At 39.0% G+C, this 28,000-nt stretch overlaps 1 protein-coding gene and 1 pseudogene across 1 annotated transcript; one reads left to right on the top strand and one right to left on the bottom strand.

Annotated features, from left to right (window-relative positions):
- Positions 1-8: 8 nt before the first annotated feature.
- Positions 9-19,352, top strand: LOC111519621 (annotated as a pseudogene).
- A 4,196-nt stretch (positions 19,353-23,548) lies between these two features.
- Positions 23,549-25,324, bottom strand: LOC124460987. Its single transcript, XM_047012578.1, has 2 exons — positions 25,148-25,324; positions 23,549-25,069 (listed from the first exon to the last, which is right to left on the bottom strand). Exons 1-2 carry the CDS (start codon positions 25,322-25,324, stop codon positions 23,549-23,551), a joined length of 1,698 nt encoding a protein of 565 aa, XP_046868534.1.
- Positions 25,325-28,000: the final 2,676 nt, after the last annotated feature.

Genomic DNA, 28,000 nt, shown 5'->3' with positions numbered 1-28,000 from the left:
TTGTCAGGATGACCGTGTCGGAGATTGTAAAGGTGGCTTATACTCCTGCTACACGAGGACGTGTAGTTTGTCAGGATGACCGTGTCGGAGATTGAATTAGGCATTTCTAATAATTTGAATTGTGTGCCTCCTGTTAAGGCGAATTGATCAGTGTTAAGTAATGAATATCTTGACTGATGTAGAACTGTTTAACACTAGATATGTGTGTGGCTCGGTGTGCGGATGAGAGAATTCAGTCTCTTTTCCTTTTTGGAAGTCAACCGTAAAGCACGTCGAGACTCGCTGCACAAAATTAGTGGAAAAATGGAATCCAACAACGGAATCAACGATTCAGGAAACCCTGAATTCTTCTCTTCGCCGATATATATATAGACTATATCAGTTTCAGCTGTAAAGGGTATAGAAAATAAATAGCTTAACTATCAAAAGCAAATGAAATCATAACAAACTTTTCACCTACTAATATAATTTATATAATTTCTCCTTGTTCATCCGATAATTGACTCGCGATGTTCCGTAGCCTAATTGCATTACGGCTCCTACGGCATAATGATTAAATTGCTAAATGGTTTGGTTGTTAATATGGGTTACTAAACACTGCACACGATATTCCAATTTCTAATTTAATAATTAATAATTTAATAATTTCTAATATGTTGCTACACAAAACACAATATTCAAATTTTTCCGTTAGTTTTCACATGGTATATTATAGAGCACTACAATGACATTAAAACAACAGTTGACTTTATTTAAATTAACTGTTAGAAAACGTTTGTATAGGGAAAAGAAATTGGCTGTTTTAAGGGGGTTTCCGGCAATTATTCGAATTTTTTCACTTTTTAAACCTTCCCTAGACCTCCACGAATAATTCAAGACCAAGCTAAGATAAATCCGGTCAGCCGTTCTCGAGTTTTAGCGAGACTAACGAACAGCAATTCATTTTTATACCCTTGCAGAGGGTATTATAAAATTGGTCAGAAGGAGACGTTTCCGAGTCCATAAAGTATATATATTCTTTATCAGCATGAGAAGCTGAGTTGATATAGCCATGTCCGTCTGTCCGTCCGTCCGTCCGTCTGTGCGTTTGCGTTTTACTCAGCCGTCTTAAGAGCTATCGGGCTGAAATTCGGGGTTTTTTATTACCCGGGAAGTATGAAAACCATCAGGATCGGACCACTATATCATATAGGTCTAGAAGAACTAGAAGAAACATTTTCATATGAAATTTACGTATGTGATAATATTGGATATAAAACCCCAGATCCCAAAATTTGAATGTGATCGGATAAATATAACACAAGTTACAATATAATAATCGGCTTTGCTCCCAGCTCTGCCGGCAGCGCTGCTTGCTGTCTACTACGTCTTTCGACATCAACAGAGAACATGCATACACACACAGACGCAACGCTACATAAACTGTATGTGTATGCGTGCGTTGCTTTGCTTTGGGAATGAGGGAAGAAGAAGACCAAATTGTAAAATAGAGAGTAAAATTGTTTTGTTTGTATATTGATGAATTGAGTTGCAGAAAACAAACATGTAAAATTATTATTACCAAGGACTGCAAGGGTATATAAACTTCGGCATAGCCGATGTTAGCTTCTTTGATATTTATATATATAGATAGTATTAATTATTAGTCCTAATTTAATTAGAATTTTATTAGGATGAGATGGTCTTGGATTAGTTTCTTATTGTTTAGTAAATTATTTTCAAAATGTAAAATCGTATATTGCTGGAATATTAACTACCTTATCTAATCGAATTGGAGATGTATCCTTATTATTAGCTTGAATATTAAATTATGGTAGATGAAATTATGTTTTTTATTTAGAAGTTATGGAAAATGAATTTGAAATAATAATTATTGTTAGTTTAGTAATATTAGCTGCTATAACAAAAAGTGCTCAAATTTCTTTTTCTTCTTGATTACCTGCTGCGATAGGTGCTCCCACTCCTGTTTCAGCATTAGTTCATTCATCTACTTTGGTGACTGCTGTAACTGGTAATTCGACTTAATATTTTATTAAAAAATTCATGATTAGGACACTTATTATTGTTATTATCAACTTTAAGTCAATTAGGGTTAGTAATAAGAATTTTATCAATAGGGTTTTATGAACTAGCAACATTTCATTTATTAACTCATACTTTATTTAAAGCATTATTATTATACCCTTGCAAAAAGTGTATATTAATTTTGGTCAAAAGTGTGCAACGCATAGAAGGAAGCATCCCCGACCATATAAAGTATATATATTCTTGATCAGCATGACGAGACGAGCTCATACAGCCATGTCCGTCCGTCCGTCTGTCCGTCCGTCTGGATCAACGCAAACTCCTTCTAGACGGTAAGAGCTACAGAGCTGAAATTTTTATTGTAGGCTTGTATATACTGCAGGAGTTGTATGTTTCGGATTCGGCTGGGTCGGCTCCCATAGGAACGATCGGTGGAAAACAGTGACTGTGATCAATATCTTCGTTATTTCCTATGGTCAAAAAGTCTGATATTTTGGCATAAAGACATTTTTTTTATGTATTCATAACTGAAATTTAACTTATTTTTTGATTATAGACACATTAGATAAGAAAAAATTTTTCAAATTAGTCATTTAAATTTGGCGCGCAACTAAAGTCAGCTGTTTCAATGCAAGCTTAAATTATCGGTATGCAACCTTAAAATTTATTAAGCTTTGTCATTGTTTTGAGCGTGATTGTTTAAAGAAAAAGAATATTGTAATCATGGAAAGTAAAAGCACAGGTATTTGAAATTAATGTTCAGTGTTAGTTTGCCAAGATTGTGAATGTTTAGCTGTGTATGTGCAATTGTTGTTGGTGTCTTTTTACACGTGCAATTTAACAAATAGAGCCATGTTTCGTGGTGTATTACTTGTTCTGAGCGCGCTTGAGCGCGCAACTAAAAACGACGTGTTCATGATTAATGTGTATATGTTCGGAATTAATAAGTTTCCTCTGCCCCTTTTTGTTCCTTTTTGAATAAATTGACATGTTGCAGCCAAATATGAGTTTCGGCGCTTAACGTTGCTGGAAGTTTGGGACAACAACAAGCGCGATGATGGTGCACTTATCATATGGGTATTGGAAAAAGTAAACAAATCTGATCTCAGTGGATATATTTACTGAAAAAATCAGGATTTTTCTGAATCACGTCAAAAAATATTTGCCGCAGTGCAATCGAATGTTGAAAAGATTTAAGGCTCGACACGCAAGGTGGCTCTCGCAGTCAATTACTTTGACGTTAGATGAAAATGTGACGGATCTGGCATCTTCATCTGCAATGGGTAGACCGAAGTTAACTATTCAGATGCTGGAGAGCGCCTAAAAAAAAAGTTAGCATGTGACCTAGCATCGGATAATAATTTTTCCACGCCTCATTTGCTTCACGCGGCTTCAGTTTCTGCAAAGAAAGCCAAACAGGATGAATTACCGACAGTTTTAAAAGTCGTCAGGCATGAAGACAGCTCTGAACTAAAAAAAACCTTGTTTCCAAATGAAGTCACACCTCTTACTTCGGAAGAAGCACTGGCTTTTTTATTGGAAAATGGATTGACAAAACAGCAGTACATTAACATCCAACAGCTTAACAAATCTCGTGGATGCGATATTTTTCCACCGTACTCAGCCCTCCTGGAAATGAAAACGGTTTGCAGACCACCCCAAATACACATTTCGGAAAGTTGTGCACAGGTTTCAATGCAAAATATCCTAGACCATACAGCCGAAAGAATTATGGAATTGCAAAAAGAGGTTTTAGCTGAAATTGATGATATTTCACATTGCACATTAATAACAAGCTACGGCTTTGATAGATCAACGGGTCAAAGCATTTATAAGCAACAGTTTCATTCGGATGAACATGCTTCCCTTGATCTTTCACTTTTTGTCACCACAATAATACCATTGGAATTAAAAGATAAAAATCAACGTATCATCTGGAAAAACAGAGCTCCACAGTCTGTTAGGTTCTGCCGGCCTTTAAACATTGAGTATGCAAAGGAAAGCCAGACTAAAATATTACTATTATTACGAAAAAAAAAGTTTGGATGTTCAAATCGCCACCTTAAAGGATTATTTATATAAAAAGGGGGACAAAGAAGTTATCATTAAATATGCTACGCAAATGACACTTATTGATGGCAAGGTGCTTAACACCTTATCTGCTGCCCAATATGTGGTGTAAAACCAACCGAGCTTCTGGAAACCACAGATTTTTATTCAGGAAACTTTGCACCAAGAACTGAAAGTCTTCAATACGGCGCGAATCCATTGCATGCCTGGATTCGTTTTTTTTTATTCGTCCTAAATGTGTCATATAGGCTCTGAATTCGAAAGTGGCATATTAAGCAGGCTGACAAAATGGAAGTAATGTCCCGAAAAAAGAATATTCAAGACATGATGTGGAAACAAATGGGTCTCCATATAAACATGCCCAAGCAAAACGGTAGTGGCAATAGTAATGACGGAAACACAGCCAGAAGAGCCTTCTCTAATACCCGTTTGTTTTCATCAGTAACAATCTTTGATCAAGCCTTTCTACACAATTTCTTCGTGATTTTGATTACCATTTCGTCTCACTATTCTGTAGATGTTGACAAATTAAAGGAATTTTGTAAGAGCACATTTTCAATGTACTTAAGTATATATCCTTGGTACCCAATGTCTCCGACTGTCCACAAAATATTAGTTCACGGCTGGCAAATTATGAACTCATCCTTAGTTCCGGTTGGATGTTTAGGCGAAAATGCTTCAGAAGCTCGGAACAAAAATTACAAAAGTGTCAGAAAATCACATGCATTCCGATCCGGAATCACCGATAGATCACGAATCTGACTGTGAAGAGCAATTGAACATTACTTTAGACAACGAATAAGAATAAAAAAAATGTATTAAAAAAAAATTTTTAATAAAATTTTTTAATGTGCTAGGGCAGGTGGGCGAAGACATGGGCCAATTAAAAAAAAAAACAAAATCCGAAATTCTATAAAAATTTAGCAAACATATGTACCAAATTTCAAGGCTAACTTTAAAATTGGACTTTATGCCAAAAAATCCGACTTTCTGACCATAGTGCTATGGTAAGATTGTAAGCCGTTCTTTCGCAAACATTAGCCTTTTTAGATAAAACGTTTTTCCACTTTGATGGCTATAGTTAAGAAAAAATTTACCAAAAAAGTGTTAAGGGTATACAAACTTTGACGCGGTCGAAGTTAGCCCCGGCCCTCTGGTTTATATGTGCAGGAGCTATTATTCATAATATAAATAATAATCAACATATTTGTTTAATAGAGGCTTAAGAATTCATATACCTTTAACTTCAATATGTTTTAATGCATCTAATTTAGCTTTGTGTGGTATACCTTTTTTAGCGGGGTTTTACTAAAAGGATATCATTTTGGAAATAGTTTTAATTAGTAATATTAATATTGTAGCATGTTTTGGAATAACATATTAACAACAATACAAACATATTGTAGCAATTAGTTACAATATTTATGTGTGCAACATTCAAGTGCATTTGCCTCTTAAGTAACATGACCACCCATGAGTGCATGGTGCTGGACAATTGCTGTGTCGGCAAATATAACCCGCGCGGCCACGTTGGCCCAATATGCAATATGATACATCCTCACTCTACCGCTGCGACGGTATATAAACATACATACTTTTATGTAAACACTTATACATTTATACATAAGTATGTTTATACATAAGCATACCGCTCCTCTGCCTGCATGACTAGCTACGCGGTCTTAGCTATAGTCGACAATTGTTATAGAATTAAGAATTATTCAATAAACTGAGCTCAAACCAGAAAGAACAATTGGTGTCTCTCAATATATCTGCGAAACTACTACATGGCGACCGTGACAGTGGTCACTAACTTATAAAAAGTGACCGGAAGGCAAAGCGGACCTAGAACATAAAAGGCAACAACGTGTGGAGGTGCTGAGCAGAATATCATTTACGTGTGGTAGGCAATCCGCCCACTACACCAACGTTGGGCAGCATCATGAGGATGAATGAAGAAAAGCAAAATACATATAAACAAAAGTAAGTAGAGTTATAAGAAAAAAATCCGGTGTGGTAAAGAAGTTAAAAGCCAGAAAGGCTGAAATTTTGAGGCTATTAAACAGCCCAAATATAATAAGCTGGAATACCTCGGTGAGATTACACGCCGAGGTAGAATTCATAAAAAGCCAATTGGGCGAAAAGAAAAATAAAGTCACAACTGAAATCCCATACTCTACAATACACAACGTGGCAAAGACGAAATCAAAAATAACGCCACAACCGGAGAAGGAAGTACCAAAAGTGAAAATAGTCTGCCCAAACGACTGCGAGGGACCACTATATTCGCCGTATTGCGAATATACCTGTAGCCACTGCTACGCGACCCCAAAATCTGGTGCGAAGACCGGCACCGGTACCGCCTGAGCCCATAGGTCCCGGACATCAGCAGCTGAGATTGAACGCGCCCTAAAAGTGAACCGATAGCGCTACAAAGAGCGCCCAACAAAACTTAATAAAACTATGCGCTGCGTCGCACAATTTTTTTTAATGCACTGCGATGCATATTTTTTTTTATAAATTGTAAAACAAACTATGTACAATTGTGCGGCATTAAAGCTGTCCAATTAGAGTGTGGCCTGAAAACCATACGAAAAAAATAGGCAGGGATATATGTAAAAAAAAAAAAAAAGAAGAGCCTTCAGCTAAAAAAAAAAAAAAATTTTATTAAATTACTACTCTACTAAACTACATTCAAAAAAAAAAAAATTAAAAGCCAAATGAAATAAATATTTATTCCAAACCTTTTCTTTAAATGGAATGTTTGATAACAAAATAAGCAAGTTTGATGATACATTTGATACACCCAATATGGGGTTAATAGATACTAAAACAGTGGACTCCACTGCAAATGTAATTAATAAAATAGAGTCATCGAATGTAGATTTAAAACCAACAAATGCACTTTTATTAGTAATTGTAATAATAATGAGCACATATGTGTTATATAAAGCATACAAACTACACAATAAATGTGTAACAAAAAGAGCCTTAAGCCATGCTAATGATCTTGATAAGATCTAAGTAACATATGCAACAATTGTAATAAAAATGCATTTCAAAAAAAATTATTATCAAAAGAAAAAAATATATACATATATCAATTTCCAAAAAAAAAAACAAATTTTGAAGCTGAATAAAATATATATTGGTTGATTAAAATGAGTACGTTTATTATTACAAAATTTTAGGAAGATAGTAAATAGGAATCCCAACATTGCAGCGGATTTAGTTGAGGTTTTTAATAGGGATAATATTAAATCGGCACAAAGTTCGATAAATCTAGTACAGATAAGATTAGCATACTTCGATTTAACGGGAGAAGAATTCCCAGTAAAAGGAAGTGCAATGGTACAGATGAGTTTTATTGTCACTGTACCAAATATATGCTGTTTTTCCAACTCAACAGGCACATTTCGCTTCTACCTGATGGATGAAGCTCAACAATAATAAGTTGTTGCGAAAATAAAGCAAAAATCAAGAAAAATATAAGAGTAGAGCAGATGGCCTAGATATAATATACAAATGGATCTAGTAGAACTTAAATATTTGAACAAATATGTTCCATTCTTAGATTTCCTCTTTAACAGAGGTGAAACCAATCCAAAATATAAAGAAATTAAATACTGGATTGTGAATAACAGAAAATTCAAATCAAGGATAGCCCACTTGATAGAAAGATCCATAGTAGAAGCATATAATCGCCTAAAGCGAAAAAATAGAATTTTACCCACCTGGTTACATAAACTGTTTGAAGAACCCATAGAGATAATCGATCTCTCACGGAATTACCCTGATGGATGAAGCTCAACAATAATAAGTTGTTGCGAAAATAAAGCAAAAATCAAGAAAAATATAAGAGTAGAGCAGATGGCCTAGATATAATATACAAATGGATCTAGTAGAACTTAAATATTTGAACAAATATGTTCCATTCTTAGATTTCCTCTTTAACAGAGGTGAAACCAATCCAAAATATAAAGAAATTAAATACTGGATTGTGAATAACAGAAAATTCAAATCAAGGATAGCCCACTTGATAGAAAGATCCATAGTAGAAGCATATAATCGCCTAAAGCGAAAAAATAGAATTTTACCCACCTGGTTACATAAACTGTTTGAAGAACCCATAGAGATAATCGATCTCTCACGGAATTAAAAAAAAAAAAAAACACAAAAATAAACTTTCAAGCATGAAATGGGAAGAATTACTTCTCCATATCCAAAATATTAAAGAAAATTTCAAAAAATCATATAAATGTAAGAAATGAAGTGTTAGGCGGGCATAATCATGGCAATCGGGCAGTTGCTAGTGAGCGAGACAGAACGACACGCAGCGGCCGTACCTATCTGGTCGACTCACTCATTGGCAAATAAAGAGAAGCGTTGATTCATAAAGCACTCGCAATCGTACTCTCGCCTCGATCACATCGCGCACCCGAATTATCACTAAGGCCATTTAAATAATATAAAATATACATATGTATTCTTAACACAAAGAAACATTGTTAATAATATAAGACTTAATAAGGAAATCACATCCTTTAATAATATTGTAATAAATAAACCGGGATAAAGTAAAATCCTACAAACTGGGGGCTCAACCGAGATTTCTGGCCCAAGACAATTAGTGAAATTTGTATGTGTGTATGAAGTTCGCAAGTGAACAGAAAATTGCTAAAATTGCATGCATTAACGTGTAATACATATACAAACTCAAGGTTGTTGGCGAACGAATTTCACAAGAAGCAACCACTACAAGTTAAAAAAATAATGGAAGTTGGTGTGACTGTACGAGAGGCGACGAGTGGACGGTGAGACGGTGAGCGGTCGGACGACGCAAGAAGAGCGTCACTAAGAATTTTGCCGTTTAGGCAAAAAGTCGGCGACTGAAGTTGAGAGCGGCTCGAGAACGGTGGTGACTCGAGAGGAAAAGAGAGAAAAGAGCAGACACGAAGTTGATGATAACTAGTGTTTACTGTGGAAGCAGACAGCGGACAAGAAGTTGATGATAACCAGTGTTTACTGTGGAAGCAGACAGCGGACACGAAGTTGATGATAATTAGTGTTCACTGTGGAAGCAGACAGACAGAGAGAGCAGACAGAGGGCACGAAGTTGATCAAAATTAGTGTTCACTGTGGAAGCAGACAGACGGAGAGAGCAGACAGAGGGCACGAAGTTGATGAAAATTAGTGTTCACTGTGGAAGCAGACAGACAGAGGAAGCAGACAGCGGACACGAAGTTGATGATAATTAGTGTTCACTGTGGAAGCAGACAGACAGAGAGAGCAGACAGAGGGCACGAAGTTGATGAAAATTAGTGTTCACTGTGGAAGCAGACAGACGGAGAGAGCAGACAGAGAGCACAAAGTTGATGATAACTTGTGTTCACTGTGGAAGCAGACAGCAGACACGAAGTTAATGATAACCAGTGTTTACTGTGGAAGCAGACAGCAGACACGAAGTTGATGATAACCAGTGTTTACTGTGGAAGCAGACAGCGGACACGAATTTGATGATAATTAGTGTTCACTGTGGAAGCAGACAGACAGAGGAAGCAGACAGCGGACACGAAGTTGATGATAATTAGTGTTCACTGTGGAAGCAGACAGACAGAGAGAGCAGACAGAGGGCACGAAGTTGATGAAAATTAGTGTTCACTGTGGAAGCAGACAGAATGAGAGAGCAGACAGAGAGCACAAAGTTGATGATAACTGGTGTTCACTGTGGAAGCGGAAAAACAAAAGAGAGCGGACAACACAAACCGTTACAAGAAGCAGACGACGACGACAAGTCCAAACGAGGAGGCAGCAGACACGATGTTGAGATAATTGGTGTGGAAAACCAAAAGAGACCAAGAGAACGAGTGGAAAACAGCAGAGTGAGTAGCGACAGCAGAGCGAGTGGCAACAGAGAGCGAACTGAACTTCTGAGTGAGTTGCTACAGCGAAATATTGACGAAATTGATGCGAGCTGCAGAGAGCACATTTCTAAGAATCGTCTGAGTTTAACCATAACTTACCACAAATTTTGCTAAGTCGTAACAAATTTCATTGATTGATACTAACTATACATTAATATAGCAAACTTGTTAAGCATTATACCTGTAATTGTGTGAAATGGATCGAGGTGATATTCTAACTTTGCGTATTGAAGAGTTGCGCATTAAATTGAGAGAGTTAGGGCAAGAGACTACAGGCCTTAAAGCTGAGCTGCAATCGCGTCTACTCGCTCATTACGATCTAATAGAAACTGAGAATGACGGGCAGGAGGCAGATTTCGCCTCGGCTAGAACAATTCGAGAAGTCCCGAATACAGATGGGCAAAGGTCATGGTTCACACTAAAAGATGTGGAGGGAAGCGTTTCCGAGTTTTGCGGTTTAGGTTCGATTGATGTTGTACAATGGACTAGGGACCTAGAAGAATGCGCTTTAACCGTACAGTGGAGTCAGTTACAGCTTTTTGTGTATGCAAAACAATTGTTAAAGGGAGCTGCATTGTCGTTTATACGGAGTAAGAGAGATATTTGTAGTGGGGAGTCCCTGAAAGTAGCTTTGAAAAACGAATTCAGAGTAAAGGTTTCATCAGCCGAAGTTCATAGAAGACTAAGCAATCGACAGTTGAAGAGAGGTGAGAATTTGTATGAGTTTTTGTATTCGTTAATGGAAATCGCAAAGCCGATCGATTTGGATGACGAAAGTTTAATCGAGTATTTCGTAGAAGGTATACCAGACCTGAGAGCAAATAAGGCATTACTGTATCAAGCCAGAACAGTAGATGGGTTGAAAGTTCAAATAGAGACGTACTTAAAATCCTATGATCCTAGGAAGTCCTCAAAGAAAACAACATTGGAGTCATCTTTTCACAAGCAAGGTAGAGATAATAGAGAGAAGAGTTCGATAACAAAAGGTGATCGCAAATGTTTTAAGTGTGGTGATCCTTCACACATGATGAGAGACTGTAACAAGAAAACGTTTACTTGTTCGAACTCTCCAGCAGTTTTTACAAGATTTATAATGGCAGTAATGAGAGAATCAGTGAAGAATGGAGATGCAGTGGTGTATATGGACGATATAATTATACCAAGTGTTAACGTGAATGATGGTATAATTAAACTTAAAAGAGTGTTAAAGATAGCTGCGGAAAATGGGTTGAGAATAAACTGGGAAAAATGTCAGATACTGCAGAGTAAAGTAAATTTTTTGGGCTATATAGTTGAAAATGGAAGTATTAAGCCAAGTAAGGAGAAGACTGATGCTGTTTCAAGATTCCCGATCCCACATGACAAGAAGTCAATTCAAAGATTTTTGGGGTTAACATCGTATTTCCGTAGATTTATCGAAGGATACGCAGTAACAGCTAAGCCCTTGACGGACATTTTGCGAAAAGACAACAAGTTTGAGTTTAAAGAATTGCAAATGGTAGCGTTTCAGCAATTGAAGGTAGCATTGATCAAAGGTCCCGTTTTAAAGTTATACAATCCTAAGCTAGAGACTGAGATTCACACTGATGCCTTGAAACACGGTTTCGGAGCTGCGCTTTTACAGAAAGATTCAGAAGATGGTTTATTTCATCCGGTACAATATATGAGTCGGAAAACTGAACCTTGTGAAGAGAAGTATGATTCGTATGAACTTGAGGTTTTAGCAGTGATTGGAGCATTAATAAAGTGGCGTGTATATGTGCTAGGATTGAGATTTAAGATTGTTACAGATTGTAATGCGTTCACGATGACAATGAAAAAGAAAGAAGTTCCGTTACGTGTAGCACGTTGGGCAATGTACCTACAAGATTTCGACTATCAGATCGAACATCGTTCAGGTTCAAAGATGCGGCATGTGGATGCTTTGAGCCGTTTATCTTGTTTTCTGCTAACCGACACCATAACCCATAAATTGAGGGAAGCACAGTTGTCAGATGATTGGACTAAATTGATCACGAGTTTAGTTCAGGAGAAGGGATATGAAGATTTTTACATTGAAAATGAAATATTGTTAAAAGACCCCAATCAAGAACTTATTGTCGTTCCCTCGCAGATGGAAAAAGAAATAATACAGATTGCACACAAACAAGGACATTTTGGAGCTAGATAGACTCAGGATATCGTTGAAAAATCGTATTATATTCCAAAATTAAAAGAAAAGGTAGCCCGTGTTGTTGAGTGTTGCGTGGAATGTCTTATTGTTAATGCCAAAACCGGTAAAAAGGAAGGATATTTGATGCCAATAAGCAAAGGAGATCAGCCATTGACGACATATCACATTGATCACGTTGGCCCGATGGAGGTCACAACAAAGCGTTACAATCATATACTTGTTATTGTTGATGGGTTCTCTAAGTTTGTATGGTTGTATCCGACTCGTGGAACAGGAGTCGATGAAGTACTTAGTTGTCTTAAAAAGCAGGCGATAATTTTTGGTAACCCGGTGAGAATAATTTCTGACAGGGGAGCAGCTTTCACATCCAATGCGCTTAAGGAGTATTGTATCAGACAGGATATACAGCATTTACTGATAGCAACAGGTGTACCCCGCGGCAACGGCCAAGTAGAAAGGATGCATAAGATAATAGTTCCAATGATTTCAAAGTTAAGCCAAGAGAATGAAGAAAACTGGTACAAGTATGTTGGTCGTGTGCAACAACTTGTTAATAATACTGCTCCAAGAAGTACAAGAGTTACACCTTTTAAGATTTTGACAGGAATAGAGATGCGTAGCCCTGATGATCCCGAAATAAGAAAGCTGATAACCGATTCGTTAATAGAAGAATTAGACTGTGGTCGTGATGAGATTAGAGAGGAGGCTCGAAAGAATATTAATGATATACAGCAGGAAATGAAAAGGACGTTTGACAAAAACAGGAAATGGGAAAGAAAGTACAATTTAAACGAGTTAGTGGCGATTAAACGTACGCAGTATGGGACAGGTCTAAAGTTGAGAGGTAAATACTTAGGACCGTATAAAGTCACGAAGGTGAATAGGCACGGTCGATACGACGTTGAGAAAGTTGGCGATGGTGAAGGACCTTGTAAGACCTCTAGGCTAGGATCATTCGGGTCGAATGACTTGTCAGGACAGCCGATTGTAGGAAATGAAGTGTCAGGCGGGCATAATCATGGCAATCGAGCAGTAGCTAGTGAGCGAGACAGAACGACACGCAGCGGCCGTACCTATCTGGTCGACTCACTCATTGGCAAATAAAGAGAAGCGTTGATTCATAAAGCACTCGCAATCGTACTCTCGCCTCGATCACATCGCGCACCCGAATTATCACTAAGGCCATTTAAATAATATAAAATATACATATGTATTCTTAACACAAAGAAACATTGTTAATAATATAAGACTTAATAAGGAAATCACATCCTTTAATAATATTGTAATAAATAAACCGGGATAAAGTAAAATCCTACATAAATGTGTTACACAAAATAGAAACATTCGAAAGGAAACAATAAACAAGCACGCAAAAATTCTAGTTGATTCATTCAACGAAGCAAGAAATTTAGTGCATGTTAATAGAGAGAGCACAGGTAAAGCAAATTGGTCAAAGATTTCCAATCTACTGATCAAGTTACGTACAAACCTAATCTCTATAAAGACAAAATACAATCTTGATATATTTGTACCTACCATCCTTAATTCACCCCTGAGCATAGACACCTGTAAAAAGGAAACAGAGCAAGAAGGTGAAGAATCTGAAACAAGCGAGGAAGAAATAGAAGAGAAAGATCTAAACGATCTAACAATTCCTGCGCTATTAACATTACCTGATATAGAAGCGTTGTCTGAACAAGACAACGAATCAGATTTGGACATCAATACAAGTGTAATAAACACAACTGACAGGATGGCAGAATTAAATGCCCGAAGGGCATATATGAAAGATATAAACATAGCCATACCTGAATTTAACGGCACGAAAATGCAACTCAAAAGATTCGTAACAGCTCTGAGGTTGGTAGATATGATGAAAGGCGACTACGAAAATATAGCAGTTGAGGTAATAAAATCAAAAATTATTGGCCCAACACTATATGAAGTCGAAGAAGAAACTTCAATAGAAGCAATAATACAAAAATTGCAAGGCTTTGTAATTGGTGAAACATCTAAAGTTATAAAAGCCAGATTGAAGAATACAACTCAGAAAGGTAAAACCGCTGACGAATTTACTTCGCAGATAGATAACTTACGCAAAACACTTCAATCTGCATATATCGAAGAAGGTATGCCTGCAGCACTTGCTCTTAAGAATAGCACAGACGATGCTATAGAAGCAATGATTGGAAATTGCGAACACAACAGAATTAAAAATATACTTGACTCTGGTAACTTCAAAACCATGGACGAAGCTATAGCAAAGTACCTACAAAAAAGTTCTGAGATATCAGGTAATCCAAATACGGTTCTATTTGCTCAAAGAAACCGTGGTAATTACAATAACAAATATAATTATCGTGGTAGAGGCAATGGTCGTGGTTATTACAACAACTATAACAAAAACAATAACGGCCAAAATTTCCAACAAAACAGAAACAATAGTTACAGAGGAAACAACAGAGGTTACGGCAGAAATAATAACAGAGGGAATAGAGGAAATAACCAACAAAACAGAGGTTATAACTCTAATAATAGCAATGTTAGGGTAGCCCAGAATAATTCGGGAAACTCCCAACAACCTTTAGATACTCAACAATAAAAAATTACAAGGTTTACACCATCAGTCTCAGTCAAAGCACATTTGCAAGTTTCACTAACGTAGCCACAGGAAAAGAGTTAGTATTTTTAATAGACACAGGTGCTGACATATCCATGTTAAAAGAAAATTCCGACAACTTCCAATATATTCAAACCAATCAAATAATAAATATACAGGGAATAAGTCAAGAAATAACAAAATCAAAAGGACTTACTTCCATAGAAATACAAGGAATAGAATAGAAGGACTTACTTCCTCTAAATACATAATTGCACACAATTTTCATATCGTAAATTTACAATTCGCTATTCCTTGTGATGGAATACTAGGTATCGATTTCATAAGAAAATATAACTGTCAATTAGATTTTAAACCGACTGAGGATTGGCTTATAATTAGACCCAATAATTTACAATATCCCATATATGTACCAATAGCATACAGTTCTGGCAACAACTCCATGGTTCTGCCAGCAAGATCACAAGTTGTCCGAAAAATTGAAATAACCTCAGCGGAAGACAGTATATTAATTCCTAACCAAGAAATTCAGCAGGGTATTTACATAGCAAATACCATAGCATCTTCTCAAAACGCATTCATAAAATTGCTAAATACAACAAACACAAATCAAATAGTCAATATTAATAACTTGCATTACGAATCACTTTCGAACTACGAAGTAGTTAAAACAAGTTCAGAAGATAGAGAGAAAACGGTATTAGCGACACTCTCGAAGAATTTCCCACCACAGTTCAATAGCCAACTAACCAAATTATGCACACAGTATAGTGATGTGTTCGGTTTGGAAACCGAATCTATAACTACCAATAATTTTTATAAACAAAAACTGAGACTGAAAGATGATGAACCAATATATATAAAGAACTACAGAAATCCTCATAGTCAAAAAGACGAGATACAAAAACAAGTCCAAAAGTTAATAGATGACAAAATAGTTGAACCATCGGTATCAGCTTATAACAGCCCACTGTTACTTGTACCAAAGAAATCACTGCCTAATTCCGAAAAGAAAAAATGGCGATTAGTAATTGACTATCGTCAGATTAATAAAATTGTTGTCCGATAAATTCCCACTCCCAAGGATCGATGATATTCTAGATCAACTGGGAAGGGCTATGTACTTTTCGTGCCTGGATTTAATGTCAGGTTTTCATCAGATAGAACTCGAAAAAGAGTCACGAAATGTTACATCCTTTTCAACAAACAATGGTTCATATCGCTTCACGCGATTACCATTTGGTCTAAAGATAGCGCCAAATTCGTTCCAGAGAATGATGATTATAGCATTCACTGGACTTGAACCTTCTCAAGCATTCCTTTATATGGACGATTTAATAGTCATTGGTTGTTCTGAAAAACATATGCTCAATAACTTAACAGATGTGTTTGAGAAATGTAGGCAACACAACCTAAAATTACATCCCGAAAAATGTTCATTTTTTATGCATGAAGTCACCTTTTTGGGGCATAAATGCACAGACAAAGGAATCTTGCCTGATGACACAAAATACGACGTCATCCAAAATTATCCAGTCCCCCACGATGCGGACAGCGCTAGAAGATTTATTGCATTTTGCAATTATTACAGAAGATTCATAAAGAATTTTGCCGACTATTCTCGTCACATAACAAGATTATGTAAAAAGGATGTAAAATTTGAATGGACAGCTGACTGTCAAAATGCTTTTGAACATCTAAAATCGGCATTAATGAACCCAACTCTATTGCAATACCCAGATTTCAGCAAAGAATTTTGCATAATCACTGATGCGAGTAAGCACGCATGTGGAGCAGCCCTAACACAGAACAAAGAAGGACTCCAGCTACCAGTTGCATACGCATCAAGAGCCTTTACAAAAGGTGAGAGCAACAAGAGTACAACAGAACAAGAATTAGCAGCTATTCATTGGGCAATAACACATTTCAGACCATACATTTATGGTAGACATTTCACTGTCAAAACTGATCACAGAGCACTTACTTATCTATTTTCAATGATAAATCCAAGTTCGAAACTAACGCGAATGAGACTTGAATTAGAGGAATATGATTTCACAGTAGAGTATCTAAAGGGTAAAGATAATTATGTAGCAGATGCCCTATCAAGAATAACAATCACAGACTTACAAAACATACAAATCGATAATAAAATTCTGAAAGTCACTACCAGAAACCAAAATAAACAGTTAAATTCCTGCGCAGGGAACGAAAAAGAAAAAGAAGATTTGCAAAAACAATCTCTTAATGCTTCTAAGCCCAACGTATATGACGTCATTGTAAATGACGAAGTACGAAAAGTAGTGACCTTGCGAATAACTGATTCTTTAACCACATTCAAACATGGCAAGAAAGTTATAGCAAGAATTGACATTTGCGATATGTATACCAATGGAATTCTCGACTTAGGTCAATTTTTTCAAAGGCTCGAAAAAGAAGCCGGTTTACTCAACATAAGTCAAGTCAAAGTGGCACCGAGCGAAAAGATCTTTGAAACTATCTCAATAGAATCTTTTAAAAATATGGGCAATAAAATTTTACAATCATTAAGAGTAGCGCTACTCAAGCCGGTGACCCTATTATCAAATAATGATAAAGAAAAAGAAGCAATACTGTTTACGTTCCACGATGACCCAATACAAGGAGGTCATACTGGAATATTGAGAACTATGGCCAAAATAAAAAGGCATTATTATTGGAAAAATATGACACGAGATATATCTCAATATATAAAAAAATGTAATAAGTGTCAAAAAGCAAAGATAACAAAGCATACAAAAACCCCGTTAATCATAACTGAAACGCCACAACAGGCTTTCGATAGGGTTATTGTGGATACGATCGGTCCACTCCCAACATCAGAACACGGAAATGAATACGCAGTAACTTTAATCTGCGACCTAACAAAATACCTTGTAATAATACCAATTAAAGACAAAAGTGCAAAAACAGTAGCGAAAGCTATATTTGAAGATTTCATTCTGCGGTACGGTCCAATGAAGACGTTCATTACGGACATGGGAACAGAATATAGAAACTCAATAATTGAAGATTTATGCAAAAACTTGCAAGTAAAAAAGATAACTTCAACTGCACATCATCACCAGACTGTAGGCACTGTGGAGCGAAGCCACCGAACACTTAATGAATTTTTACGATCATACATTTCAGTTGACAAAACTGACTGGGATGTATGGATAAGATACTTCGAATATTGTTTTAATACAACACCCTCTATGGCACATGATTATTGTCCATATGAGTTAGTATTCGGTAAAACTTCAAATTTACCACAACAATTTAATAGTGTTGATAAGATAAATCCACTATATAACATAGAAGATTATGCTAAGGAATCAAAATTTAGATTAGAACAGGCTTATAAAAGAGCAAGAATTATGTTAGAACAGCACAAAGCGAAGAATAAGGAAATATATGATAGAAAGGTAAAAAATATTGAATTAGAAATAGGAGATAAGGTTTTATTACGTAATGATACGGGTCATAAGCTAGAATCTAAGTATTTAGGCCCATACATCATAGAAGAAATAAAAGATAGGAATAACATTTTAATTAAAGATACAAAGAATAAGAAACAATTAGTGCATAAAGATAGGTTAAAAATCTTAACCAATTAATATATATATAAAAAAAAATAATAATAACAATAAAACAAGAGAAATAAATTTAAACAAATAAATTACCAACATTTAATGACACTATACATATACAAATATAATTTTACCACATGTATCATTAAACAAACACACGAACATTCAAAAGAAAAAATTAAAAAAAAAAAGAAACAATAATAAGTAAATAAATTTCTATATAATAAAAAAAAAAAAAATTTTTTTGAAAATAACTCCATATAATTACGTTATTTTTCTAAAGAGGGGGGATACAATATTTATGTGTGCAACATTTAAGTGCATTTGCCTCTTAAGTAACATGACCACCCATGAGTGCATGGTGCTGGACAATTGCTGTGTCGGCAAATATAACACGCGCGGCCGCGTTGGCCCAATATGCAATATGATACATCCTCACTCTACCGCTGCGACGATACATAAACATACATACTTTTATGTAAACACTTATACATTTATACATAAGTATGTTTATACATAAGCATACCGCTCCTCTGCCTGCATGACTAGCTACGCGGTCTTAGCTATAGTCGACAATTGTTATAGAATTAAGAATTATTCAATAAACTGAGCTCAAACCAGAAAGAACAATTGGTGTCTCTCAATATATCTGCGAATATATTTTAATTTTTATATATTTATATATAATATATATACAATATATTTTAATTTTTTTTATATTTTTTTCTACAGGATTAACAGTAAGTTATTCTTTTCGACTAGTTTATTATTCTATAATAGGTGATTTAAATTGTGGAAGACTAAATATATTAAATGATGAAGGTTGAAATTTATTACGAGGTTTATTTATTATAAGAATTGTAGGGGGAAGAATATTAAATTGATTAATTTTTTCTTACCCTTATATTTGTTTACCAATTTATATAAAATTATTAACATTATTTGTTTGTATTTTTGGAGGTTTATTTGGCTATTTAATTTCCATAAGAAAGTTATATAGATTAAATAAATCTTTTTTATATTATAAAATTTAAAATTTTTTAAGTTCAATATGATTTATATCTTATATTGAACATGTGGAACCATTTTTTATCCTTTAAATTATGGTCAAATTGTAGTTAAAAGTTTTGATCAGGGTTGATCAGAATATTTTGGGGTTCAACATTTGTATCAAAAATTAGTTCTCGTCGTGCTGATCAAGAATATATATACTTTATATGATCGGGAATGCTTCCTTCTATGCGTTGCACACTTCTGACCAAAATTAACCCTTTTTGCAAGGGTATAATAATTGAAGTAATTTTTCAAATCAATAAATTAAAAAATTTTAGAATAATAATTATAGGTAAAATTAAGGCAATTTCAACACCAAAAATTACAAATATAATTGTTATTTCCGTAGGGGGGTTGAACTTCCTAAATAGGCAGCTAAGTAAATTTGTTCTTCGAATTTCTTCCTTCAATCAATTTGTGTAATGCAGCAATCTCACTGTATGTTCTTTTTATTCACATGTATGTTCTTACACTAAACCTAGCTTAATTAAGAGCAGGGCACCAAGCCCCGCCTGGAGAGAAGTGTGGGGAGTTCTTTTGTGTGGAGAGCGATGGGCATCATCGGGAGAGCGGCGCGAGGTGAAAGCTCCCGCCTCCCTTAACCCTTGTGTTGCCCGTTTGGGCATAAACATGCTCCCCCCCTTGCAGGAGTGCAAGACCCAGGCAGTCTAATGGCACGCTCCGGACAGGGTCCAGCCAAAGACTGTGCGCATCGCAATCGGCCGCCCGCCAACCCCGGGTAGACTCCCTTCCAATATGACCTCCGTCATCACGTCCACGCCCAGGACCAACGACACCGACGACGGTCGGTAGAAAGTATCATCCGCCAAGACGATGCCCTCGAACTTTTTGGCGATTTGCGGGTCCACCGGAGAGCTTGGAGTGCGGCAGCACAAGCCATCGACCACCTTCAGGATCGCCTCCAATCGCCATCCTTCACTGATCGGGGACCGGATCACTGCTGCCACCGCTTTCTCCGCCCCAATATTGACGGCTGTCAATTTAAAGGCGGTGGCCAGGGACGTCGCCATCGACGATACCGCCGAACAAGGGTCCACGAGGGCCTTCACGTCGAAGGTTTTCCCTCCCGTCTCGAGACGTACCATCGCCGTGGGCATGAGATGTGGATTGCGGTGCTGCAGCAGTGTGGCCAATGTCAGCTTAGGATCGGAGGCTGGCGTTGGTTTGACCCTTCGTCTGGAGGACTCGGGGGTGGCTCGGCGTACGACGGAGCATGGAGTGCGTCGACGTGGCTCCTCGTGGAAATGGAGTAGCGTGTGGTGGTCCTCCTTGCATATTCGGCACCTATCACCGCTCAAGCAGCTTCCTCCGGAGTGGTGGTAGGCCAAGCAGTTGGCGCAGTACTTGTTTGCAAGCACTGCCCTCATCCTCTTCTCCACGTTCAGCCGCAGGAAGCGACGGCATCGCTTCAGAGGATGGATTCCGCGACAGACTCGGCAACGGAAGGACTCAGTTCCTCGCGAACATCTGCGCTCCTCCTTCGATGCCTGTACTGAACGTGGTCTCGGAGCCATAGAAACGGGATATCGATTGGTTCAGGAAGCTGCCGGGACAAATAATGAAGAAAGCGGATTAATGTAGGACTATACAATACACATATTACTACTGGCATCTCGGCCCTTCTTAATTGGGAGGAAGGACCAAGTGCTAGACGCTACTGTAGCTTTACATAATGAGTTTGAATTCTTTCTTCTGGAGGAAGAAAGATCAGCTTTGCGACTGGACGCTTCACAATACCGCGAGCGGTACGCAGTTCGACGACGCGGACATTGCCGTCACTGCCAGGGTATGCTTGGTGGATTCGCCCGAGACGCCATTCATTAAATGGAAGATTGTCGTCTTTGAGTACCACCAGATCGCCCACTTCAAGATTTTTAGAAGGGAATCGCCACTTATTGCGCTTATGTAGCTCCTTCAGATACTCGTCTTTCCATCGGGTGCAGAAATGCTGACTCACAGCCTTCAGACGCTGCCACCGGTTGATGATAGACGGAACCTGATCCTTAATTTCAGGTTCCGTCACGGATAGCAATGGACCGCCCACTAGGAAATGGCCTGGGGTCAAAGCAAGAGAATCGGTGGGGTCTTCCGACATAGGAGAAATCGGCCTCGAGTTCAAACAAGCCTCTACCTTAGCCAGCAGCGTAGAGAACTCTTCAAAGGTATACCTTTGGTTGGAGGTGGCCTTGTAGAACAGAGTCTTAAAACTCTTAACTCCAGCCTCCCACAACCCTCCCATGTGTGGTGGGATGAAATGCCAGGACAGATTCTGGTGGCTGTAGTGGGATAAGATTTACTGTTGGGTAGACTTTAGGAAATCTTTTTCAAGCACTCTGGATGCACCTACGAAGTTTTTCCCGTTGTCGGATTGCACTTGCGGGGGACACCCTCGCCTCGATACAAAGCGAGCGAATGCTGCCAGAAATCCGAAGTTGCCTCAAGGTGAATGGCTTTGGTGGAAAAGCAAACAAAGACACACACATATCCCTTTGATATGCGACAAGCGCGGCCGGTAAAACTCTTGAGGTCGAAAGGACCTGCGAAATCTATCCCGGTGGTCGTGAAAGGACGTGCGAAAGTAGTTCGCTGGGACGGAAGGGTGCCCATTAGCTGTGATTGCAGCCGTCTTTTGTAAATCACACAGACCTTGCACGAATTGACCACCGATTTGACTAGATTCCGCAGTCTTGGAATCTAGTATCTCTGTCAGATGAGACGGACTACCAGTTGACTGCCCCCATGGAGAGAGATCTGATGCGTGAAAAGCACCAACAGTCGTGACAATGGACTTACTACTGGCAACAGAATGGGGTTACGCTCATCGTAACTAAGAGCCGCTGCTTGTTGCACGCGCCCACAAGCTCGGATCACACCTGATGCGTCAATGAAAGGATTGAAGTTGAGAATGGTGCTAGACGTGGGCAGAGATTTCTTCTGCTGTAGACACCGATGTTCCGTCGGGAAGTAATCACGCTGAGTGACTCGGATCAACGCCTGGAGTACTTGATTGATCTCGCTAGAGGTCACCTCCCCGGAGTAGTCGTTTGGAAGTTTACGACACCTTCTGCCGAAACGGACCACATATGCTACCACTCGTAAGGCACGTGCCAGATTGGAAAAACGAGACAGTATCTCGTTGGCTGGCTTAGCGACGTGGAGCTTCACTACCCGCTTCTCCAAGGTAGTGTCTAGTGGGAGTGGTGTCGCTCGCCGCCAGGACTCTTGTGGTTCCCGTAGCCATGGTGGGCCGTGCCACCACAAATCCTTGTGTACAAGTTCTTGCGCACTCAGGCCGCGGCTAGGGAGATCTGCTGGATTGTCTTCTGAACGGACGTGATTCCATGGGGAGCTATTTGTTGCCGTCACAATTTTTGCTACCCGATTTGGACAAACGTTGTCCACGTTGTCCATGTGTCCATGCCTCCGCATTATCAACTGGAAGTTGTGGAAGAACTGCCGCTGCCACTTCAGCTAAAAGCGTGGCTCCGCATAATTCAAGGCGGGGCAATGAAACCGTTTTAAGCAGGGCTACTCTAGATTTCGCTGCAAGAAGGAAGCACGATATGCCTTGGTCATTGCTAACGCGCACGTAAATTGCGGCACCATAAGCCCGCTGTGACGCATCGCAAAAACAATGGAATTGAATGTCGGAATTTGGATCATGGAGAACCCACCGTGGAATTCGGATCAGGGCAAGGAAGGAGTAGCTCTTTGTAAAATCCTGCCACCTGTGATGGAGTTCACTGGGCAATTGATCATCCCACCCTAGCTCTTGTAGCCAAAGCTCTTGCATAAACACCTTGGCTTGAATTACAAAGGGAGCCAGCCAGCCAGCGGGATAGAATAACTTGGCAATCTGCCCGTGGACTTCTCGCTTAGTATAAGCTGACTTGATATCTTGGGGTGAGATGACAAAATAAAACTCATCCGTAGTCGCTTTCCATCGGATTCCCAGTGTTTTTGCTGTGCTAGCCTCTTCGATATCAAGGAAATCAGCATTTAGCAGATGACATTTTGGAATGCAACTGAGCATGCTCTTCACATTCGATGTCTACTTGCGCAAAGGAAATCCAGCTGAACCAAGAGCGTCTTGAAGTTCATTGACCATTGCGATTGCCGTTGCTTCATTGTGAGCCCCTGCCAGGACATCATCGACATACATATAGGACTTGATAATATCGCTAGCCAAAGGAAATTTGGATTGTACATCACTTGCGAGTTGCTGAAGTACTCGGATGGCTAAGAACGGAGCACAGTTAATGCCAAACGTGACGGTATTCAGCTCGTAATCACCAAGTTGCCCCTCTTTATTTCGGAACAGGATCCTCTGAAATGGTGTATGGATTGGATCGACCATAATTTGGCGGTATATTTTTGTGATGTTGGCATTGAAAACTATCCGGAAAAAACGCCACTTGAGAATCTGAGTAGTGAGGTCGGACTGAAGTACCGGACCAGGGTAAAGTATGTCGTTGAGACTTACTGCGTTTGTGGACTTGCTAGAGGCGGTAAAGACTACCCGTACTTTTGTTGTGGTTCTGTCGGGCTTGAAAACTGCATGGTGTGGCAAATAAAAATTGTTATTACTGCCGTCAAATGGCACCTGACGCATATGGCCCAAGTCCAAATATTCTTGGATGACGGCGTCATAATCAGTTTTTGCCGGAATATTTTTTAGGAGCCGGCCTTCGTTTTTTAGGAACTGAGCCAATGCCCCTGGTCTGGAATGACCAAGGTTGATGTTGGTTGGATCTCGAAACGGAAGTGAGACCGTATATCTCCTCGAAACATCTCTTCTTGTGGTCTTCTGGAAATTAACCTCACAAACAGAATCAGAATCTTCTACCGGTTTGCCCGGTAGATCCTCCACCTCCCAAAACTTTGTGAGAAGAGTTTCAAGTGCCTCCTCTCTGCTAACAGCGACCCTCGTGGTGAATGCGACACACGAACTAACGGGGACCCCTTGCAACGGGCCTGAAATGACCCAACCGAATCTCGTCTCTTGAGCCATTAAAGATCCGCACACTTCGGTCTGGATGCCGGAAAGGGTCACCGCTGGTATGACATCAATGCCAAGAAGTAGATCGATCTTTGCCTTTAATCTGAAGGAGGGGTCTGCTAAAGGAATATTGGGCATTCCTTCCAGTGTGGCTTGGGCTATCGTACATGACGGCAAATCATCAGCCACTTGGGACAAGACAAAAGCTTCTATCTCTATCTGGACTTGAGGTCCATGCGATGACCGATTCACCTTTCCGTTAATGCCTGTCACTTCGGCCCTGACAGTTTGGAATGGTAACTTCATGAGCCGGAACATTCTTTCGGATATGAAATTGGCTTCCGAAGCCGGGTCTAATAGCGCCCGTGAAGCATAAGCAGTGCCCTTGTGCCAAAAGTCCACGATGGCTGTACCTAGCAACTTATCTCGCGAGGACCTTGCCTCAGAGGTAAAGTAAGTCCGGACAATATTGTGAGAACTGGGCTGAGCTGGGACCGGCGTTGGACTATTCTCCGGTCGGGCATCCTTGTGCAAGAGCGTATTGTGACGTCCCTTGCACGTGAAGCAATTGTGCTGACTCGGACAATCTTTTACTTGATGTGCTCTTGCGAAACAGTTCAGACAAAGGGACTTTTTCTTTATGTATGCCACCCTCTCTGGCACCGGCATCTGAAGGAAGCGGGGACATCGACACACCGGGTGATTCTCCTTCATACAGAGATCGCAGGATTTTGGTTTGGTGGTCACCTTGGCTTCAAATGTATTAGCCTTTCGGGTGGCTTGAAACGGATTTCGCGGAGGTTTCGACGTGGGAACCGAAATAGCCATTGCAGTTGTATTTTCAACTGCTTCGAGCGTACGAAACCGCTCAGTGAGGAAATCGTCCATTATTTGCCACTCTGGAATGGCAGTCTTATCTCCCAGAGATTGTTCCCACAGTGAAAAGGTGTTCTTCGGCAATTTGATGCAACATAAAAAAACGAACATGCCTCCCCAAGTGGGTACTGGCAGGCCACAGTGCTCAAAAGCACGAATGGATGCCTGCAGAGCATTCTGATGATCCTGTAATGCTTTTCCGGATTCATGGAAAATTTGAGGCAGGTCAAGAAGTGCTCGGAATTGGCTGTTCACGATAAGTCTCTTATTTTCGAAACGCTGTTTGAGTGCATTCCATGCCGTTTCAAAACCATCATTTGTAAGCGGGAATTTCGCTACAATGAGGTTGGCTTCACCCCTCGTTTTCGCTAGGAGATGGTACAGCTTTTCAACGGGGGAAATTCGGGAATCGCTTATGTAGATGGCTGTGAACAAGTCACGGATCTTAGGCCATTTTAAGTAATCTCCCGTAAAGACTTCTGTGTCAATGGGTGGCAATCGACAACCTCGTTATGCTGGTGCAGAGGTAGGCCCTTGACGGTTCGGAGGAGTAGGAGCAGACGCTTCGTGGATAAGCTCGTTTAATCGAGCCGTGCATCGCTCGTAAACTTGATAGCATTTGTCATATTTAGCTTGGATGGCTAAATCTTCACTGTTATCGTCTTTACTATCTGGGAGTGCCTCGCATTTCTCATACTCCTGCTCGACCTTCTCCCACAACGCTTGAACTCGATCACGACGGACTTGAAGCGTAAATACGCTGCTCTCGGACAGTGAAGTGACGTGGGTGTCGACTTCAAACTGAATTAGTTTATCGCTAATGGAGACAAACTTCTTCAAAGCCATGGTGGAAGCAACTAAAACCCTTTTGGTTTCGGACCGAGTTACTCTTGGGGCGGTTACCAAAATCTGTGGAAGTGGTACCAATGATTTTACCTTTTTTTGGCTTGCACGTCGTGGCTCTGACGTGGCTTGCTGAAAGGTCGTGCTTAATGGTGCGGACGTGAGAGCTAATGAACTAGAGAGGGTCTGAAATGCTCGGGAAGGAGGACTAGTAGGGCTGGTACTCCTCTGACGCTGACTTGGAGCAGCAATTGAGGATTTGCTCGTGGCCGCAGTGTTCTCAGCTTCTTTCTCGTCTTTTGACGGGCTCGTGCTCATAACCCCAGAGAATGGCTGTTATAAGGTAGTGAGCTGGTTTGGCACGGCTTGAAAATTAGCGAAAAAACAGAATGGAACGCTTGGGAGAAACTGAAAGACTACCCAACCACTCAAAAAACGGATTTGAAACGCCTTGAAAGAGATTAAAAAAAACAGAAAACGAGCTGGTACGTTTGGGATGACTTGGAACACTGCCAAAAACCCTAAGAACGGCTTGGAACGCCTTGGAATCGAAATATCAAACCCAATGATACGACTTGGGACACTTGGAACACCTTGGAAATCAAATATATAACCAAAGATACGACTTGGAAACGAGTGGAAACACTTTGGAATTGAAATATACCCAAAGATACGACTTGAAATGCGTGGAAACACTTTGGAATTGAAATATAACTCCAAAGATACGATTTGGATTGCGTGGAAACACTTTGGAATTGAAATCTAACTCCAAAGATACGACTTGGAACGCGTGGAAACACTTTGGAATTGAAATATACCCAAAGATACGACTTGAAATGCGTGGAAACACTTTGGAATTGAAATCTAACTCCAAAGATACGACTTGAAAATGATTGGAACAATTTGGGAATTCAGTATTAAAAAAACCGAAGATACGACTTGGAAACGATTTGGAATCAGAACAAACAAAAGCGCGGAACACAAATTTTTAATAATTAAATATTATTCGATCTTTCCCTCAACGTGACCCTTCAACATATATACCCCACAAAGTGCCTGCCAACCTAGGGTATACAGCACAGCTACTTTTGGTCGTTTGCTTTGTGCCGGTCTTTGGCACATGAGCTTGCAGCTGTGCTGGAATACTGCAGTTAAGCGGGACTTATGTATGCAAGTATGTGTGTATATAGGCTGCAAGGGGTAGCGGGATTTTGTTCGCGGGAATGGAAAAATATATTTGTGTGCGAAAAAATTAAGAATTTTTGTGTAATATATGTGTGTATGTATGGATATCAATATGTAAAATTTTATGTATGGAAAAATATGTATATATACACTGGCGGTCATGAAAACCGCACCACTTGAAAATTTCATGTTTTTTTGGAATCGTTCAGATAAAAATAAGAAAATAAGGTTTCTTTATTAACAATAAGATAATTTACAAGGAAAAAGACGTCGTAGAGTAAAATATTTATTTCTATACTATTGATATCCTTGATTTTTGCCCCAAGCAAAAAAACAGCAACAGCAACAGCAAAAATTTGTAAAATATTTTTTTTAGTAATTTCGTGCTTGGAAAAGGTGACAGCATCAAATAAAAACAATACTTGCACATTTGGCTCGATGGCATTTTGCAGAGTCGACTTTGAAAATTGCATACTAATTCTACTACAAATGCCCTTCTATTGCCGGTACCAAAAACTCGTAGAATTAGTATGCAATTTTCAAAGTCGACTCTGCAAAATGCCATCGAGCCAAATGTGCAAGTATTGTTTTTATTTGATG

This window comes from Drosophila willistoni, unplaced genomic scaffold (genome assembly GCF_018902025.1).
Source record: "Drosophila willistoni isolate 14030-0811.24 unplaced genomic scaffold, UCI_dwil_1.1 Seg169, whole genome shotgun sequence".
NCBI lineage: Eukaryota > Metazoa > Arthropoda > Insecta > Diptera > Drosophilidae > Drosophila > Drosophila willistoni.
Note: the sequence above shows the minus strand (reverse complement) of the source record. Positions and strands in the feature narration are given on the sequence as shown.